This window comes from Crocodylus siamensis, chromosome 8 (assembly GCF_052110815.1).
Source record: "Crocodylus siamensis isolate JL-2025a chromosome 8, ASM5211081v1, whole genome shotgun sequence".
Taxonomy (NCBI): Eukaryota; Metazoa; Chordata; order Crocodylia; family Crocodylidae; genus Crocodylus; species Crocodylus siamensis.
In genome coordinates this window covers 60,170,574-60,190,535 of record NC_143402.1, presented here as the reverse complement: position 1 = coordinate 60,190,535, position 19,962 = coordinate 60,170,574, and the positions used below count along the sequence as shown (strand labels likewise).

General features: G+C 45.6%; 1 protein-coding gene across 12 annotated transcripts in view; it reads left to right on the top strand.

Moving 5' to 3' along the window:
* Positions 1-12,411, top strand: part of ARHGAP44 (Rho GTPase activating protein 44) — a 181,258-nt gene extending 168,847 nt beyond the window's left edge. For 8 of the 12 annotated variants that reach the window (XM_090059040.1, XM_090059042.1, XM_090059041.1 and 5 more), the window contains 3 exons: positions 698-849; positions 2,854-3,231; positions 11,990-12,411. In XM_090059040.1, coding sequence (XP_089915166.1) covers positions 698-849; positions 2,854-3,231; positions 11,990-12,138 — 679 coding nt within the window. In that variant the 3' untranslated portion in view covers positions 12,139-12,411. Of the gene's footprint in view, positions 1-697; positions 850-2,853; positions 3,232-4,052; positions 4,139-4,532; positions 4,585-11,989 lie in introns of all 12 variants that reach the window. The other 4 variants (XR_016443723.1, XM_090059047.1, XM_090059044.1 and 1 more) reach the window with 4 other exon arrangements.
* The last annotated feature ends 7,551 nt before the right edge of the window (positions 12,412-19,962 follow it).

Sequence of the window (19,962 nt, the reverse complement as noted above, 5' to 3'; positions counted from 1 at the left end):
GGTTCTGCATCCTTTACAGCACAGGCTATAAACTTTCACCTGGATTACCTGGGCCAGCCACCATGCTGAGCTAAAGACTTTGATGAGCTATAACGCTGCTTGCTGTGCTGCCTTGTTTGCAAAACCTCAGTTGTTGGTTCATCTGGACAGCTGTAGCCAGTCCATCCTTCCAGGCCAAGCATTGGCTCAATAGCAAATGGTTAAGACATGGACTTGGTGACAAAGCTTAAAATCCCAAAGCCCACAAGAAGTTCACTTCTTTACAAAACAGAGTTCCTTCTTTGAAGAGCAGCTGTCTGGCTTTGGGGGCAGAGGGATTTGTATTTTGTTCCATCTTTGCTCTGTCCCATGTGACTGAGGGCTGCCATATTGCTTCATGCTCTCATCGTGCTCAGCCTGCTTGAAAAGATGTCAGCGCGTCTTGAGTCCAGTATGTCAAGTGTTTCTGCAGAACCAGCTTGTCTGGAGAATTGCTGTATGCAAATGTGGAGAGCTGGCTTTGTGGGCGCGCAGGGCTGATCTTGGCACAGCCTGCATGGAGGAGATCAGGCCAGAGAGCAAAGGGCAAAAGCAGAGTGGTGCTGGAGTCTCCTCAGGTGGATGGGAAGCGGGAGGGAAATGTGCATGGGGTAACTTCAAGTTAAAAAAAAAAGGAACTCATGCGTCTTCCCTCTTGTTCCCGTTTGTTTCCATTTAGTACTTTAAAAACCAAGGAGCTTTCGCCTGTGTCTGGGCAGCAGAAAGGCAGCCCAGGCTCCAGTAGCATGGTGCCCTGTGGGAGCACCCAGCAAGCAGCTGGTCCCACTCAGCAGCTGTCCACGGAGCAGAGCCCACACACGCTGCGAAAAGGTACTCGCTGCCTCTGGAGGGCAGACTAACGCAATTGAGGGAAGGAGATGAGTCTGACAACAGAGCAAGCTTTGTGCGGGCTTGCCCATTGACCCACTCATCGTGCGGACACATTCCTCCTGTTATCTAGTACTCTGCTAGAGGTGCTCCCTGCTCTCCGGGTGCAGAATCTCAGTGGGGACTACTAAAAAGGCTTTCTCCCTTGGGTGCCCTGCCCAAGGCAGCTTAAAGGAGTCTGATTTTCACCTGAATGGGTTAAAAAAAAAATCTCCATTTTCTAAATATCAGGTCTTTTTAAACCATCTCAAATTGGGCACCAGTCAAGGAGCCTGTTTTTTACTGGGGTGAGTTAAAAACCCCCCAAACCCTCCATTTTCTAAATATTAGGTCCTTTCAAACCATCTCAAATTGGGCACCCAATGATTTAAGTACTGCAAGTCACCAGGCATTCCTGACTGCCTTCACCTTTGCACTTCACGGGATTTTAAAAACGTACTAAGCAAGTAATAGATTGTGTGAAATGAGAAATATTCACAAGCTGCTTCAAGCTGGTCCTCAGCTGGTGTAGATCAGCATAGCTCTGTTGAAGACAACAGGGCCACACTGCTATCTGGCAGCAGTGATCTGGCCCAGATAGAAAAACAATAGTATAATGATGTTGGGTCTCCTTTTGATAGTCTTGCTAAATTCCCTGCTACAGGGATCTCTCATTTCAGGCTTAATTTCAAGGAACCTCCTCACTGACTAGCACTAGGTAAAAAAAAATTTAATAAGACTTTTTTCACATGGAAAAAGTGGATTTTCCGTAGTACAATTTAACACACATCAGTTGATCTTTCAGAATTTTTAATTGTGGGGGAAAAAATAAAATTCTGAAAAATGTGGAAAGAAAAGTGTCAAGATTTTTTTAAAAGAACATTTACATTTTTGTAGGCCTCGATCTCATTTCAAAATTTCCTTTAATTTGTTCTAACTTGAAATCAAAATGAAACATTCGGATCAACTAAAATGAAGATTTCCCCCCCAAATTTTCAATTCAGTCAAAATTATTGTTCTCATTCCAAACCAGTTTTCTTTTTCTAAAAAGTTCAAATATCCAATAAACCAAATGATCTTTTTGGTCCAATAGCCCCAAAGGTCTGTGGAAAAACACAGGCATTCTGGTCTCACTTGACCTGTGTTTGTATTTGGAAGCTTGCCTGGAGCTCAACAGGTCATGCAAGGAGACTGAGAAGTTGGGAATATTTCCAGTTTCCCCAAAAGTATGAATTATTGGACCTTGCACCAGGAAGATGATTCTCATCAAATTCCCAACTTAATTGGAGAACAGATATTAGGATAGCGGTGATACAGAGCAAAGACATATCTGAATATTGTGTTTTTATGCAAACCATCCCTATAAATCTTTGGAAACTGACTGTTAGCCCATATGGATTTTTTTCTAATGGCTAAGGGACAGATTTGTACAGGTATTTAGGTGTCTAAAGGTGCGGTGGAATTTGCAAAAGACTTGGAGCGTGCTTGCACTGCAATGGGGAAGTGTGACTGCAATGCTTGTGGGCACATCTGAACTGGCTTTAGCCTCATTAGCACAGTGAAGATAGCAGTGAAACTGTGGTGATGTGGGCAGCTGGTGCTGAGTACATACATATGGCCACAGATGGGTTTGTGCAGCCCTCATTGAAATCTGTGCTGCTGTACTTTCACTGGCTTTTTGTGCCAGTGATAGCAAGATTAAAGCTAGTTCAAGGGCGCTGACGCATGCTGCAGTCACAGCTCTGGATTCTAGGACAAGGATTTTAGTCTTGGCTTCCCAGGCGTGTGATAATTGAAAGGAGGTATGTGCAGCTAACAGATTAATATCAGCATTGCAGAACTGTAGCTGAGCTGATTGGAGACGGGCATTGTAACATAAGACAAGTATAAAAAGGGCTGAGAAGCCTAATGAAGCCTCTGAGACTCAGCTTTGCTCACTGCCACCTTTTGTCTCTCTGTCTCCCACAGTTTCAAAGAAGTTGGCACCAATCCCACCCAAGGTTCCCTACGGCCAGTCAGGCGGTATGTCCGACCAGTCCACGGGACAGCCATCCCCCGTCAGCCTGTCTCCCACCCCACCGAGCACCCCTTCACCCTATGGACTGAATTACCCACAAGGCTACTCTCTGGCCTTAGGCCAACTGTCCCCAGCTGCTGCGCCTTCCCTGTCTTCTCCTCCTTCCCTGACGAGCACTTTAACCAAATCTCGACCTACCCCTAAGCCAAGGCAGAGGCCCACGCTGCCACCTCCACAGCCTCCCACAGCAAACCTCTCCGGCTCTAGTCCTCAGTCTATGGAGCACTCCATGCTTGATGGCATGTCCCCCGGGGAAAGCATGTCCACAGGTAACTGAGCCATTAACTCAGTAGAATTGTAATGAGATTGATAAGCAGGAGATGAGGAAGAATAAGGCAAATTCTCTGAACTAGATTTAATTTCCAGGTGGATGGTTTGTGAGTCTGTTATCAGAGTTCAGTATCATGGACTGGGAGGAAGACATGGGGATGCCAGAGTGCATGATACAGTAGGCTGTAGAAAAGAAGTTGCAACCAAAGTTGGTGACAGCAGGCCAGTAGAAGCCTCCCCCAGGAGGCCCTGCTTCAGGGCTGGGTTACAAGACCTTCAAGATTTTTTTCCCCCAAGTCAATCTCTCTGTGTCCCTCTGTCACCATGTGTTTCCTTAGAAGGATGATTGTCAACAGGAAAAAAAATGAGCCTAAAACCTGTACTAGCAATATGAGTGTGTATTAAAATACAGCTCTTACCTACTACATGATGTATCTAGGACCACCTCAAAACTTGAGCTTCACCGGTGATCCCCCAGCACAGCCTGGGCTCTTGGTCCTCAGCCCTTGGATGGCAGCAGGTGGGATGCTGGCTAGCTTTAAAAAGTACAGTCCTACTTGGCCTACAAAACTAGTTTGGATATTTTCTTCACTGGTACAAGCGAGCCAGTAGCATAGATTTAAAGCCTCAAGTGCCTTTGTTGTATCCTGCCTAGGAGAATGTCACCCAAGTTTGCAAAAAGCCATGAGGTTTCCCCTAAGATCTTCAGACAAGTGCAAATGTGATACAGGAACATAACCTATGGGGAAGACAAACTGGCCTGGGAATCCTAGGGGGTTGATTTTTATCAAGGTTTATCTTTTAAATTTTATCCCTTTAGCCAGTCTGAGGTACACCTTGTGACCAACAAGGTCTTGAAACTCATGCCACATACGACTGAAAGCTGGGAATCCTGACTTTCCACTGGTGTGTAGCAGGTTTTTCTATCCTTTCCAGTTTATGAAATATCTGGTATTATTTTGGTTTTATTCTTTCATGTCCACTGACTCCTTCATTTGTAGAATGCCACTGGTTCCCCAGCCAGTAGAGTCATAGCGTAATAGGGTTGTGTTCAAAGGACTCACCAGGTAAACGGTGTAAGCATCTGCTAGCTCTCCGGGAGTGTAGAGCGAAGGACAGTACCTACCACGTTCTTTCCATGCAGGTTTCTGGAGAAAGACTCTTTGTATTGTAATGTATACTATGTTCTTTTTATGACTTGACTGCCACAATTCTCTGAACAGTGTTTCTGTTGTGTTCTTGACTCCTTGTTGCTGTTTTTTTTTTCCTTTCTCCCAATCCTATTATTGTGTCCTTGCAGCTGTTTGAGGCGAGTGATGCAATATTGGATAGGTGTGAGGGGGATTTTCAGGGTAAGCTGGAGTTCCCATACGAACCTCCCCTCTCTGGCACTTTAAAAGCTAACCCCTGGACTGACCTCCAGCTGCTGTCTGTTGAGTCAGATTCACCACTAACTCCATCTCTCTGGCCTTTGCATGGGACTCGCTGAACCAGATTTGCATGGCTTCTTGACACTGTGATGGTATCACAAGTTCACCAATAATTACATTATTAGTAAACTTGTTTCTTTTGCTTTTTGGACCTGCTGGCCTTTATTTCCGTCCCCTTTTTACATAGAAACAAATAAAAATAATCCCCCTCCAACCCATGAAAGTGACCAGCTCCTAACCTTCCCCTTCCCTCCCTACTATGGCTTAGAACTTACCTGTATGAATAATTTCTCCCTCTTCCATTTCATATGTTGTTTTCAGAAGGGATGTCATGATATTGCTGCTCTTAATTGTGTTGATTTGCTGTTAATGTTGATGATGTATTTCCAAGGAGTCTTTAGAAAGCACTTTATTTACTGCGGTCACTTTTAGTGTGTATTCTGGACGTGTCCATTGCTAAAGAAATGAATAGCATCATACAAATATGCTACAACTTTGAGAGCCTTGTGTCAGAGGTGATAAATGAAGCTTCTGTGCCAGCCACACAATATGGGATTGTTGGGTTGAGCAGCCAAGGTGTGTATACACCATGCAGCACTAGCACTGCACTGGGTTTTCAGTGACATGCACAGCACCAGCATTTCATAGGCCTCTGCAGTGGTTCACACACACAGATACATTTTGAGTTGGATGGCATCAGAATTGAGAAAATGTGTGTCCTTGGATATGTACCCTGAGGTATGTCTAGATGAGTTTTACCCCTTTTTCAGCATGAATTAACTGATTTGCCAATTAATTCCAGTGAGCTAAGGCATTTGTAAACGCTAGTACAGTCTTTCCTGAAATGCTTATTTCAGGGCAGGTTTATTTGTGGCTTTCCTATAGGCCAACCTGTGGAAAAATACAGATATTTGTAGAGGATCTAGACCAGTGGTTCGCAACCTTTGTAGCCTCAAGGCATGCCTCTATTACTTTTCTGGATTTAGTGGCATCCTGGTTGAGAATCACCAAGCTACAATCTAGCTGGTGCCAAGTGAAGGCCTAGCTACCATGTTCTGCTGTTTCCACTGTCTTCGCTCTCCTCACCCTTGTCTGTACCTGGGGGACAAGCATGGCACCTGCTGCTGAGACTGCTCTTCCAGGGTCTCGCACACTAGTGACCAGAGCCACCTGTCCTGGTGGGTCCACCTGCCAGCCCTAGGAGCATGGTAAGGATAGAGGGAGGAAGACAAGCTGAGCTGAAAAGCATGTCTCTGCAGCCCACGTCTGCCTGTTCACCCACCAGCCCATGGCAGCGTGCACTGCTTGGAGCATGGGGTTGGCCAGCATAGGGACTGCCATAGGGCATAGGCATCACTTATTTGTGGGATGCTGGGGCAGGCACAGGGCACTGAATGAGGGGGGGAAACACTTTTCACAGGGGCCAGGTGCCTTGACACCCTTAAAAGGATCTTGTGGTGCCCTCATTGAGGATCACTGATCCAGAGCAAAATATACCATAGTAATTTATTTTGAAATGGGAGAAAAAATCTCTAGTCTAGATATACCTGGCATTGCCACATCATAATGTTTATTAGCTATGGCAGCACAGAAGAGGATGCTACAGTCTTCTTCATATTTTTAGCAGAAGCTCCTGCTTTTCAGAGCAGAACTTTAGTCTCCAGTGGAAAAAGTCCCACTATCCCATTTACTAGTCATCTCCTTTCAAATATAGCTACAACCCCAAAACAGCTGTTAAGAAAACCCTTCTAAAGCCACAGATGATAATATCATGCATAGTACTGGGGGAGAGACAGTAACTCAGTCTCCCTATTTGCCAACACATTTATGCAGTTCACACAACATAACATAAACTCCATTATGGTGACTTTATGACTCAAAAGGAATAAACTGTGCCTCTAAAAGCGCAGGGCCACTATGCTGTTCAGATTGTTTAGAATGGCCTGATAGTCCTGTTGGGAAGAGTTGCTCAGGCAACTTTTTCCATGGTGCAAGTCAGCAGAGTTAAGGAAGCCTTAAGGAAGCGATCTGTTGGGCACAGAGGGAAATGATCCTGATAAGGGGGAAAGGGGCCAAGAGGCTTCCTTGGCTGACCAGAGAAATCCAGAGCAGCCTAAGGGTAAAAAGGGGGGCATATAAGCAGTGGAAACAGGGAGAAATTACTAAAAAGGAGCATGCCTCCTCAGCTTGCAGTTGTAGGGAGGCAGTTAGAAAGGCCAAAGCTATCATGGAGCTGAGGAGTTAAGGATAACAAAAAATTATTTTTCAGATATATAGGGAGTAAAAGGAAGGCCCAGGGCGGTATAGGACCACTACTGGACGGGCAAAAGCAATTGGTAACAGACAGGGGGATAAGGCTGAACTCCTCAATGAGTTCTTTGTCTCAGTCTTCTTAAATGAGGGGCAAGACAAGTCTCACAATGGGATCGTAGAGAGACAACAGCTGGGCGCCAGACTACCAAGTGTTGACCCTGAGATAGTGCAGAGTCACTTGGAAGGACTGGATGCGTTTAAGTCGGCCGGCCCAAATGAGCTCCATCCAAGGGTGCTGAAGGCACTGGCTGATGTCATTGCACAGCCACTGGCAAGAATATTTGAGCACTCGTGGTGCACGGGCCAGGTCCTGGAGGGCTGGAAAAGAGCCAATGTGATCCCTATTTTCAAGAAGGGGAGGAAGGAGGATCCAAGCAACTACAGGCCAGTCAGTCTCACCTCCATCCTTGGCAAAGTCTTTGAAAAGATTATTAAGGCTCACATATGTGAGAGCCCAGCAGGAAAAATTATGCTGAAGGGAAACCAGCACGGGTTCATAGCAGGTAGACCATGCCTGACTGATCTAGTCTCTTTTTATGACCAGGTTACAAAGCACTTGGAAGCAGGAGTAGGGGTAGATATAGTTTACTTAGACTTCAGGAAGGCCTTTCATACGGTATCCCACCCCATACTGGTGAACAAATTAAGAGGCTGTGACTTGGATGATTACACAGTCCGGTGGGTGGCAAATTGGCTAGAGGGTCGTACCCAGAGAGTGGTGGTGGACAGGTCGGTATTGACCTGGAAGGACGTGGGCAGTGGGGTCCCACAGGACTCGGTCCTTGGACCGATACTCTTCAATGTCTTCATCAGTGACTTGGACAAAGGAGTGAAGTGTACTCTGTCCAAGTTTGCAGGTGATACAAAACTGTGGGGAGAAGTGGACACACCAGAGGGCAGGGAACAACTACAGGCAGGCCTGGACAGGTTGGACAAATAGGCAGAAAACAACAGAATGCAATTTAACAAGGAAAAATGCAAAGTGCTGCACCTAAGGAGGAAAGATGTCCAGCACACCTACTGCCTAGGAAATGACCTGCTCGGTAGCACGGAAGCGGGAAGGGATCTCGGAGCCCTAGTGGACTCCTAGATGAGCATGCGTCGTCACTGTGACGAAGTCATCAGCAAAGCTAACGGCACTTTGTCACGCATCAGCAGATGTTCAAATCAAACAGAACTAAGGAGGTGATACTTCCCCTCTATCGGGCACTGGTCAGACCATGGTTGGAGTACTGCATCCAGTTTTGGGTGCCACACTTTAAGAGGGATGTGGATAACTTGGAGAGGATCCAGAGAAGGGCCACTCATATGGTTAAGGGCTTGCAGGCCAAGCCCTACGAGGAGAGACTCTCACCTGGACCCCTTCAGCCTCCGCAAGAGAAGGTGGAGAGGCAGCCTTGTGGCTGCCTATAAATTCGTCATGGGGGCGCAGAAGGGAATAGGTGACGCTCTACTCACCAAGGCACCCCTGGGGGTTACAAGAAATAATGGCCATAAGCTAGCAGAGAGCAGATTTAGACTGGACATTAGGAGGAACTTCTTCACAGTTAGAGTGGCCAAGGTCTGGAACGGGCTTCCAAGGGAAGTGGTGCTCTCCCCTACCCTGGGGGTCTTCAAGAGGAGGTTAGATAGACATCTGGCTGGGGTCATCTGAACCCAGCACTCTTTCCTGTCTATGCAGGGGGTCGGGCTCGATGATCTATTGAGGTCCCTTCCGACCCTAGCATCTATAAATCTATGAAAGTGAAAACAGAATTTGGTGCCTGGTGCAAGAGGACCAGAAGTCTTTATTTAAGTTGTTTGTGTTGGGGAAGAACAATGTTTTAGTGTCAGAGGTGTGGGCACTGTCCCTGGTTCCAGTTCAGTGCATCCCCCTTGGATGGACATGGCAGAAGCACGCCGTACGGGTGAGACATTATGGACTGTCAGTGGCATCTGCCCGTCATGCTACCAATGCACAAAACCTTGTACTCAGGCTTGTGTAGCAAAGTAGCTGTCTCTGTTTTCCATACCAGCTAGGCCAGGGGTCAGCAATATTTTCTGGCAAGAGGCCCGAATGACCTAGCTCAGATTTGAGGTGGGCAGGTACTGGGACATGGGCACCTCCTTCATACCCCTGGGTGCATGACTGCAGTGTGGGTTTGGGAATGCAGCACAGCACAGGCAGAGCTGTCCCTGCCAAAATCAACCAAAGCCACAGCTCCACAGGCCAAATCCAGAAGCACGGGTCTGAATCTGGCCTGTAGGCCATAAACTGCCCACCCCTGGGCTAGCTGGTGCTGAAGCTCCAGGTTTTGGAGGATTGTCCATAGCAAGTATATCTCAGTCTGTGCTGAGGACTTTCCATAGAGTTCCCTTTCAATCCTTTTAAGTCCAAGGCTGGGCTCTGACATGAAGGGTGGGAGCTTGGGTAACACAGGTTCAGTTTCTTTAACCTTCCACCTGCATCAGCCTTGCCTTCCTTTTAATCTTTCTCTGACCACATACTCAGTGTAACTCCATCCATTAGACACTGAGATAACTGAAAGAGCCCCTTCCACATATGGACAGATAAAAAGCCTCCCACCTTCCATTCACCTTGGTGACTCACCTTCAGCACAGGGTCAAGTCCTGGCTCTGTGACTGGAAGACCTTTGCTGAGGCTGTTTACACCACTATAAGCCATAGTCCCCTATTTCTGATAAGAAAAAGTGGTGCAGAGGACAGCAGTGCAGAACTGGTGATAAAAGGGAGTTTTTTGCCCTGGAGTCCCCCCTCCAGTCCCATGCCTGCAAACTCTTTCCATTTCTAGTGGTTAACAATCCTACCTGCACTGGGACTTGGGTCAGCCTCCTCTCACTCGTCCACAGCAGCAATTGGGTTCTGCCTTTTGGAAGGACAGACAGCATTTGGGTCTTCTCCCCTGAGAACATCTGCAGCACAGGGACCCAGAAATGAAGATCAGTCCCTGGACAGGTCTCCTGTCAGTGGGCATGGAAATCCACACAGTGCAAGTGTAGCCATAGTCAGTGCCCTTTGAGGTGGGGAGCAGACTGTCCCCTGGGCTGGGAGGAGGTGCTGGTGCCCATGAGGCTGTAACCTCACCTGCCGGACAGAAGCACTTTGTGTCTCTCCAGCAACATTTTTTATAAGCACAGGAACAGAGTCTACTCCTTCCAGCTGGAGGATTAGACTGATTCAACATAAGGTGCATGACTGAGGGCTAATGGGAATCCAACATCTAACTTCCTACCCGTTGCTCTGCAAATGCCTGCCTCCCTTCTTCCTCTTCTGGGCCTGATCTACTGATCCAAACTTGAAGTTTTAGACACTACCCCCTATCTCGCTGCTAGAGGCCAGCATCTTCCTGCTTTCCCTAGGATCCTTCCTGTGTTTAGCAACTGTGATCTGGCAGAAAGGCCCAGCAGTGTTGCTCCTAGTCACAGTCAGTAAGGCCCATTGCTCAAGGAAAAAAGTTCCAATAGGAAAAAAAAGTTACATTAATGTAAGAGTAAAAAGAAACTCTATTATTGGGTTCACAGCAGTTCTATGGCCTGGGGCATGAAGCTCTGCCATAGCATTTGTTCCTGTCCTATGAGGTGGAAATGCTTATAAGAGTAAGCATTACCTTGAATATCTTGAGATGAGTATTATCTCAAGCTCCTCTCCACAGCTCTGCATTTGTAGAGCAAGAGGGAGGCTGGTCATCTCCACCATGATGACTGTGTATTACAGCAGAGTCCAGAGACCATCCAGATCGTGATCCCATTAACGCTGCACTGTTCCTAACCTCCAGCCCAAACAGCTGACCATCCAGTGTCAGTGTCCAAGTGATACCTCTGTGCCCCTCCCAGGGACCAGGCAAGGGACAACCTTACCAGCAAAATCTGAACTCTTTGGGTAGATGTTTGAATGTTGGGGTCATCTTGATTCCTCTGCTTCTCTGCATACACAGGGCCCGTGCCTGAGATTCCTCTGGACTTTGAAGGAGGGAGACCCTCCTGCCATGAGCAAGGCACCCTCACTGCTGTCTCTCTCTGTCTCTCTCTCTGTCTCGTGTTCCCCTCCCACTGATTGCTTGGTTCTCTAATTAAGCCATTCTGTGAACCTCTAGTAAAGAGCCCAAGAGCCTTGCAGACCACATCCAACTGGGATGTATAAGAGTTAGAGGTAGGTGGAGGAGCTTTGTCTTTAGTTTTTCAGGTCCTTCTTGGTTGGGGTGCAGTTTTGCAGAACGAAACAGAATTCGGAACTTAGGAGATCCATTTTCTGAGGTACTCCAAAGTTCAAGAAGGTTGGCTCCAGAGCTTTTCTTTTGACCCATCTGTAGCAAGAATTATACTCTATGTTCACAAATACTATCAATTGCCTCCGGCCTAAAAAAGATAGAAGGGGCTGAATATGGGCATCTTAGAAAGAAGAGATTTAAGAAATATCCATCAGTAGGTGAGAGGTAGTAGGTTCCCTAGTATGAGACCTACCATACAAATCCCAGATCCTGTCCTGCACATGTTTATATCTAGATTAGACAAAACAATTGCAAGCATGCTTTGGGGACCAGTCTTGCACTGTCATTGGAGCATCTGTGATGGCTTAGTAGCATTTTCCAGCTCTGTCTGTGATGAAAAATGATTGACAGGGCCTCCGCAAGTTTCAAATGAGTAATGATCTAATACTGAAAAGGGGCAAAAGAAAGTGCTAGACCATACAGCTTGAAAACTAGCTGCTGGGCATGGACACTTGGCATGTGGCACTGGTGAGAAGGATCAGAGAGAGGTGCCAGTTGCTTGGGCAGTGATACCTAATGCAGGAGAGACTCAGAAGAGGATGCAAAAATGATGGAAGGTACAAATCAAGTCTTTATTATGACATCCCTGTTCTCTGACATTAACAATGTACTAGCCCTTAGAAGCATACTTGCTGCTAAGAAAAAAGCAATGCCTCCCAAGCTCCTTTTTCCCCAATATCACGCATATACATTAGCACGTTCCCCTGCAGCAGCCTTTTAACACTGCTTTTCTGTACCCAATTTCAGATCTCGTCCACTTTGATATCCCTTCTATACATATAGAGATTGATACTGCACTCCACCGGGATCCACTGGAACATATCCAGAGACATTCAGTAACAAGGAAAGGTGATTTGGAAGAGGAGGAGGAAGAGTCGGAAAGCACCGCCCTATGACGCACAGTCCCTTTCCCATGGTGACTCTTGTACATACATGTGATCCCATTAGCACTCCTGGGGGAGGCACCTCCCACGATCTTGCCAAGTTTCCTTTCAGTCGGGGCTCCGTTCATCTGCTGCCAGCGTGAGATGGACAGATGTGTGCTGAGAAAATGGGATAGCCGGTCTCAGTGGCGAATGCATTTCTGGTGCAATTTCTGTTTCTTATTTGTCTGTTTGTTTTGCCTTATCCGAACTTTGCCTTTTGACTTGGTGCCTAATTACCTCCCTTTCAAGTTTTGAACCTTTTTCCAAAAATAGTCTTCTGTCTGCCCGAGCACGTGCACTCACTCTCCCTCTCTCTCCGTTTCATTTGGCTCAAGGGAGAAAGGGACAGGTGGTCCTTGCAGCTGTGGTGCCCAATAGGCTTGGCTCAGGTTTCACCTCTGTCACGAAATGGGTGGGAAGTGGCTGTTCTCTGTCCCCTTAGTCTGTAGCTGGTGAAATCCTTCCCGTCTGCCCCAGCTGTACTGCTTTGTTGTTAATGCCCATTTTGTCTCCATCCCTTGCATAAAAGTCAAGGAATGAGAACTATTTCCATATCACAGAGATAGGGAAGTGTCACTTTCTGTGTCCTCCTTAACCATGAAAGGCCGGTGTTTTCTAAACTGCCTGCCAAAATGAAAGCTTTAGGATGATCCCTGCAGGTGTCTCTTCAAAGGGGATGGATGTTTAGCCCCGTGGGAATCTCAGCAGTGTTTCATAGTATCCAAATATTTTGCCTGGGTTTTCTTTTTCCTGCTGGTCTGTCTGACTACTTCCAGTTGGCAGGGAAATTGCTCCTCGTCTGAAACGCAGAGAGAGACTTGGTAAGGTATCAGGGAAGTAGGTATGATCATTCTTCTTATGTTCGCTTGCTCTCGTCGGTACAGCAGTTGGGAGTGTTACGAATGTGCACACAACTTGCGAAGAGGGAGTAGGCTCTGGTGTTGTGAATGGGATTGTGCGATACCTCTTTGTTTTGAGAGGCGTTGTGGTCTGAATAGCAATAATGTGCTTTTGTCTCCCCCAGGCCATGCTTCAGCAGGTGGGGTCTAGCCCAGATGGACAACCTTGCCTTTTGGCTCACTACTCTCCAGTGAGATGTCCTTGTCCCTGCCCTACCCCGTGCTACCAGTTCGTTCATCAATATTTGGAAAGAGTGAGGATATGGTGGGGGAATCTGGCAGCAGGGACAAGTGATGAGTAGTGACCTGATTGCAGTTTGCTCCAGTGCTGAGCCTTAGCTAACTTTTGTGGTGGTGTGGAGCAGAGGTTTTGGTTGTGCATGCAAAGACTTATTTAACCTTTTATCCTTTTGAAAGAGATATATATATATATCTGCCCACATAGATATATATATTATATATTTGTATATATAAAATATATATATTTGTTTTATTTGAGCCATTCCATCTGAACTGGTGTACAAATGTAAAGTGTAAATTTAACTGCTTAGCATTCCCCAGCCCCCCTCCCTCTCCCCCTTCCCAGTCCCAGGTCCAATATAAATGTATAAAGTGTATTCTCTTACAGCAGTATTTGCCAGGTAGGATGTTATAGCTTTTGCACAGGTCATAACTGCAACTCATCACCCAAACTGTAATGGGGAAAGGGGTCAGGGTGGTAGGGGAAAAATCACATGAAGTAAGTGTTCAAATTGCTGTCAAAGCTGTTATTAAAACTGGGTTTCTTCTCCTCAAATACATTATCTTCTTGTATTTACAACAGTTCCTCCAGAAGGACTGAAAGCCTATATCTTGTCTCAAAACAGTGACATAGACCACACCCCAGGCAGCTTCTTAAAGGAAGAAACCACCTGATTTCCTCTCTTGTGCCACACTCCATGCTCTTGCCGAACAATGTTCTCATTAAAGTAGAATCAACTTCTCCCCTCTGGTGGTCCCATGAATGCAGTTTTTGTGGTGCCTCTAATGTTGCTGTGGTGAGGGGAGTGACAGTTCATCAGGAAGCAAAGCTTGCCTTCATCTCTTTCTCTTCCTCCAAATGTTATCCTGCTATCCAGCACCTTCTGAGTAAAATAAGTAGCCATGTCTCCAGTGGATTTCATTGAGTGCCTGATGCTTGTTGGGTATGGTTAATTGTGTGTTTAAGTGAGCAAGCTCGTGTGCATATCCCTGGTGGCAGTTTCGCAAAATAGCACTGGTGCAGTGCTCAGTCTGAGTACAAGCCTGAAGAAAAGTACAGTGACAGAAGAATAACAATAACAGGATCTGTCCTGCTGTTGTATGAAGTGTCAGTGAAAAATGGCATGGCAGAGCTCCATAGGGACCTTTAACCCATCTCCCCAGAGGAAATCTGCTCTGTTCTTAAGTGAAAAGGCACTTTTCCTACCCATCAGCCCTTTGTTATCAGCCTAGGAGCTGAGGATCAAGCCAAGCTCTTTCCTTCTCACATCACCACCGATGGATGTGGTTCTTCAGGCCAAATTAGACCGTGAGTGACTCTAGAGCTCCTCTGCTGTCTTCCAGCTCTCCCCCCAGCGGCATCTGTTGCCCTCCAAGGGTCTGCACAGGTGCAATGGATGGAAATGCAGTTAACACCTCTGCTGGTGCATGAGGAGGAACTGATCCCAGCCCCCTCCCCTCTAGCGGGGCTGGCTCTGCAGAGCTCACGAAAGGAAAAAGCCAAACAAATGTATTTTGGGGTCTTGTCTGCTCCCACCGTTCAATGAAATAGCTTCCCTTTGGTTCAGTGGAGCAGGATTGAGCCCACAGTCACTAACACCAGCAGATAAAACATTCAGTAGAATTTGACTATGTGCTTTTGTGCTGCTTTGAATCTGGGCATCAACTGGTCCGTTACTAAGTTCCGATTGAAACTGCACAGGTCCAAGCTTATGATCACTCGCAAAGAGGCTTAACCTCACCTGAATATCAGTCCCATTGATTTCAAGTATAACCAGAAGCATTTGCAGAATCAGTCTTGGACTTTCTTGGTTAGTATCAAGACAGTTTTTTTTTAGAATATACCAACTCCCAAAATTGAGGTGGGGAAACTATACCAGCTCCCAGCTTTGTTCTCCAAAGGCAAACATGCTTTGTTTCCTTTGCTAGACCTGGAATAGTTGGGAACTGAGGATCCAGGGTACAGAATCTTCTGGGTTTTAATCTTGTTTCAGCCAGTTCCAAAGTGAAAATCATTTCTTCAACATTTTCCTCAGTGACCTGGAAGATGGCATAGCGTGCACCCTCAGCAAGTTTGCAGATGACACCAAGCTGGGGGGAGTAGTAGATATGCTGGAGGGAAGGGCTAGGATTCAGAGACCTCAATACATTGGAGGATTGAATCAAAACAAGTCTCATGAGGTTCAATAAGGACAAGTGCAAAGTCCTGCACTTAGGATAGAACAATCCCATGCACCAGTACAGGTTGGGGTTGACTGGCTGGGCAGCAGCTCTGCAGAAAAGGACCTGGGGGTTACAGTGGACAGTAAGCTGACCATGAGCTACCAGTATTCCCTTGTTGCAAAGGCAGCTAATGGCATAATGGGCTGCATTAATAGGAGGTTGCCAGCAGATCTCAGGAAGTGATTATTCCCCTCCATTTGCCACTGGTGAGGCCACATCTGGAGTACGATTGCCCAGTTTTGGGCCCCCCACTACAGAATGTGGACAAGCAGAGGAGGGCAATGAAAAATTTTAGGGGACTGGGGCACATGACTTAGGAGCAGAGGCTGAGGGAAGTGGTCTTATTTAGTCTGGAAAAGAGAAAACCGAGAGGGGATTTAATAGCTGACTTCAGCTACCTGAAGGGAGGTTCAAAAGAGGATGGAGCTGGACTATTCTCAGTGGTGGCAGATGACGAAAAAAGGAGCAATGGTCTTGAGTTGAGGCAAAGGAAGATTAGGTTAGATATTAGGAAAAAACTTCCTCGTTAGCAGAGTAGTAAAACACTGGAACAGGTTACCCAGAGAGGTTGTGGATTCTCCATCTTTGGAGGATTTTAAGGCCCAGCTAGACAAAGTCCGGGCTGGGATGATATAGCTGGAGATGGTCCTGCTTTGAGCAGGGGGTTGGACTAGATGTGACCTCCTGAGATCCCTTCCAACCCTAATTTTAAATTATTTTATGATGCTATGAAACACGTCTGGTATCTCCCTCTTCACCGACTTTTTTTGTCTTAATGGTGTTTTAAATGCAAACACAAAGCATGTGCTTTTTCCTAAGAAATGTGGGCCAGACTTTACTTTTAAACTGTCTCATAAAAACAGATAAAACAACGTGTCTTCCCTACCTCTGACCCCTTTTCCAGGCCTAATGTATGATAGTTGGGAGTCCTTATTTAATTTACAGAGCATATATTATAAAAAAAACTTTATTGTGTTACATGGATATAGGGAAGATTACTCCTTCCCTTTTCCCTCAGAAATATCCAAATTATTGGTTGTTCATTTGCACTGCAGTAATTCCTAGCTGGTTCAGGACTGGGTTGCTATGTTAGCAGCTGTACAACCGTGTATGATTGGAAAACACATTTTTAAAACAATAGGAAAAACACACATGAATAACCATAATGTTATAATTGATGAAACGCTTGGGCTTAGTAACCCTTGCAAATATCTTGAATTTGTGGTTGCACTGAAGAAAGATGAACTTTCATTTCCTCATCCACCAAAAGTGTTCTGTCTCTCAAAACAGGTGAGAGTGGTTCTGACGCTATGGTTTCCTGTTTGAAATCTCAGGATTTATCTTGTGAATTATGTAGGTGTTTGCACACCTAAGAGTGCCAATATTGTATGGCACCCCATGGCATGCCTAAAAGGTTCTTATAATACCCTAGGGTTCTGCATCGCCCTGGTTGAGAATCACTGAATTTGAGGGTACCAGGTGGGTTCTGTTAAGGAAGTAGGAAGACCTCAGGATGAAAACTAATTAAAATCCTCCATTATTTTCCCCAAAATTTTGTGTTTGGGGGCTTTACTATTCTTTGCAATCCAAGACAGGTTTGTTTTGGGAATGCATTGCCTAGGACAGTGGTTCTCAAGCCCTTTTAAATTCAAGGCACCCCTCTATAACTTTTCTGAATTTACTAGCACCCTCTTTCAAAAACTAATGTCATTCATTTTTTGACTACAGAAAAATAATGGAGCGATGATTCTGTTGCAAAAACTCAGAAAGATTACAACAGGTGAAACATTTTTGATGCTATGGATTGCTATTTGAAGTCTCTGGGTTCACCTGACCTTACCTCGTGTAGGTGGCATCGAATGGTGCTAATACTGTACAGCCCTCCACAACACCCTTAAAAGGATCTCATGTCAACCTCAGTTGAGAATCGCTGCCTTAGGACCAAATGGGCAGTAGGGCAGTATAGAGAGTTTCATGGCTCCACTCATTGCTTTTTTCCTTCTGTAAGTTGGCACTGGCAGCGGCTGTGCTATGGAGTAGTTCCCTGATTTTAGTGCTCAGGAATGCATGGAAAGACCATCGTTGGCAGCCTCTGCATAGGTACACAAACGCACAGAGATTCCCTAGACCCCCACCTCCTCCCAACCCATTTTTTCCCCAAGAGGCCCTGCTGTCTGTGTATATTGTGAATCTATGAGTTGTCAAAATCTTTAGGTATATTCAATGTAATGTAATGTAATAGCATTGCACCAGTTTTACCACTCGTGTAAGCAGGTGCAAGTCCTTTGGCCCCATTTCTCCTTAAATGAGCAGTAAGTGAGTTATCTCCCTCTCAGCGAGCTATTGTGGTTGTGTGGATAGAACCACTGCACCCATCCAGGCTTTCCAGGTGAGGCACTCACATGACTCCTGTGATCACTGGAATAAAAAGGATACCTGACATTTTCCCTGCATTTCTTTTATATTCTAGAGCTGCAACAGGGATGGAGCCAGACCAAATAATTATCTGTGTCAGCAGCAAAAAAAGATTGTGAGTGTCTGAGTGAATGCAGAAAAGCAATCCACAATCCACAGGATGCTGAAATGTCATTCAGCCAAGAGCTGCAGATCCAAACCATTACTTGAGGTTTATTCATTAGCTATTAAAATTTGAAATTGATTAACTGGTGATACTTTAGGGCTCTTCATTCATTCCAATTCCAATTGCTTTTCATTCCACAGATTGGGAGTGTCTAGTACAATCAGCTCTGGTCTAGGGACAAGTGTCATCAGCAGCACAGAATTTAGAGAAAGAGCATTGCAGAAGGCAGGCAGTGCACTCTGGTAGGCCAGGTCGACATCAGCAAATAGCATCAATCCAACTCTCACTGTAGCTGTACTGAAATGTGCCCCTAGGTGCTATGGATGCTGATTGGAAGGTACAATCTCAGTTAATAGAAATCGCTGCTTTCCTTTGTCTAAAGTAGGGGTTTCCAAAGATGTAACTGTACCAATTTATATTGCAAAGACTTAAATTGATCCTAATTTGCAGTGTAACCAAGGACCTGTCCTATTCTTGACTATACATTTGCAGGCCCACTGTAGCATCATAGTATACTGCTCTCATAATTTATGAGTCCTTTCTTTCTAGGATAGCTACATGCTTTATTAAAATGTGCCTTGGTTAGGCCTCCCAACTAGGACTAGAGGGCTCATGTGTGACCAATTTCTGTATATTTGATGCATTTTGCTTTTCTCAGTGAGTGCTCTTGAACAATTTATGATTTGCTTGACCTTGTTTCAGATTTTAAAATTACCAAATAATCCATTGGGTTTTGACAAGATTGTGGGAAGCATGGGGTTAAAATGTGCAGTTCTTTATCTACCCCTAAGTGGTTTAACTCTTTATTCTGACAAAGAGACAGAAAAGCCTGTCATGCAGAAGGCCTTGATCTCTAGGTATAGAAGATTTATCGCTGATGACTGGAATTCAAAACCGTAGAGGCAGCCCTAGGAAGAAGCTTTTCGTAAATAAAGTCCTCATCACTTTGCCTTCCCAAAAGTACTTGGGAATGTCTGTTTTCCCCCTTATTGTCTATATTTCATAGAATCATAGAGAAGTAGGGCTGGAAGGGACCTCCACAGGTCATCTAGTCCAACCCCCTGCCTGAGGTGACAGGATCATTCCTATCCAAACTATTCTATCCAGATCTATTGTTTAACTGATTAGCAAAACTACACACTCAACCCTGACACACCCAGAAGACATAACATCCTAATCTGCTACACATAAAGCAGACCATGGCAGCCAACATCCTGCTGCAAAAAGACTGTTAAAGAAAACTCTAATTTATACTTCCATGAAATACTCACCCACACAAAACACAACTGAGCTTCATGAAACAAAAGCAGACAATGATTATTTTCACCAACTACTCTTTCTACCACTGCATGTTTTAGTTGTGCTTTCCAGGTGGTCTGTTCTCAGCCCCACAGTGCTATCCAGTAGGGCTGTGCAAAGCAGAAGTGTTTCATTTCTACCAGCGTCTTGACATTTTGACAGAACAGTGTGTCATTTCGACTTTTGTTTTGAGTCGAAACGGCTGTTCGTTTCGTCAAAATATTTTGCGGTTTCAACATATTGCCCATAGGATATAATGGGGAAGATTGAAACAGGTTATAACTTTGTCATTTCTGGCCAGAATAGGATGAGTCTTGCAGGAGTGGTAGCCTCATCTAGGAGCACGATGTGTGCCAAGTTTCATGAAGGTAGATGCAGGAGGTTCAGAGAAACTGCACCCCAAAATGGTGAGAGAAAAACTCATGTCACTTATATGTGTGAGCCACAGCAGGGTCAGAATTGCAGGCATGCTAGCCCCTGCTGAGACAATGAAGCCTGACAAGTTTCAACAAGTTAGGTGTAGGGGGTTCAGAGAAATTGCACCCAAAATCT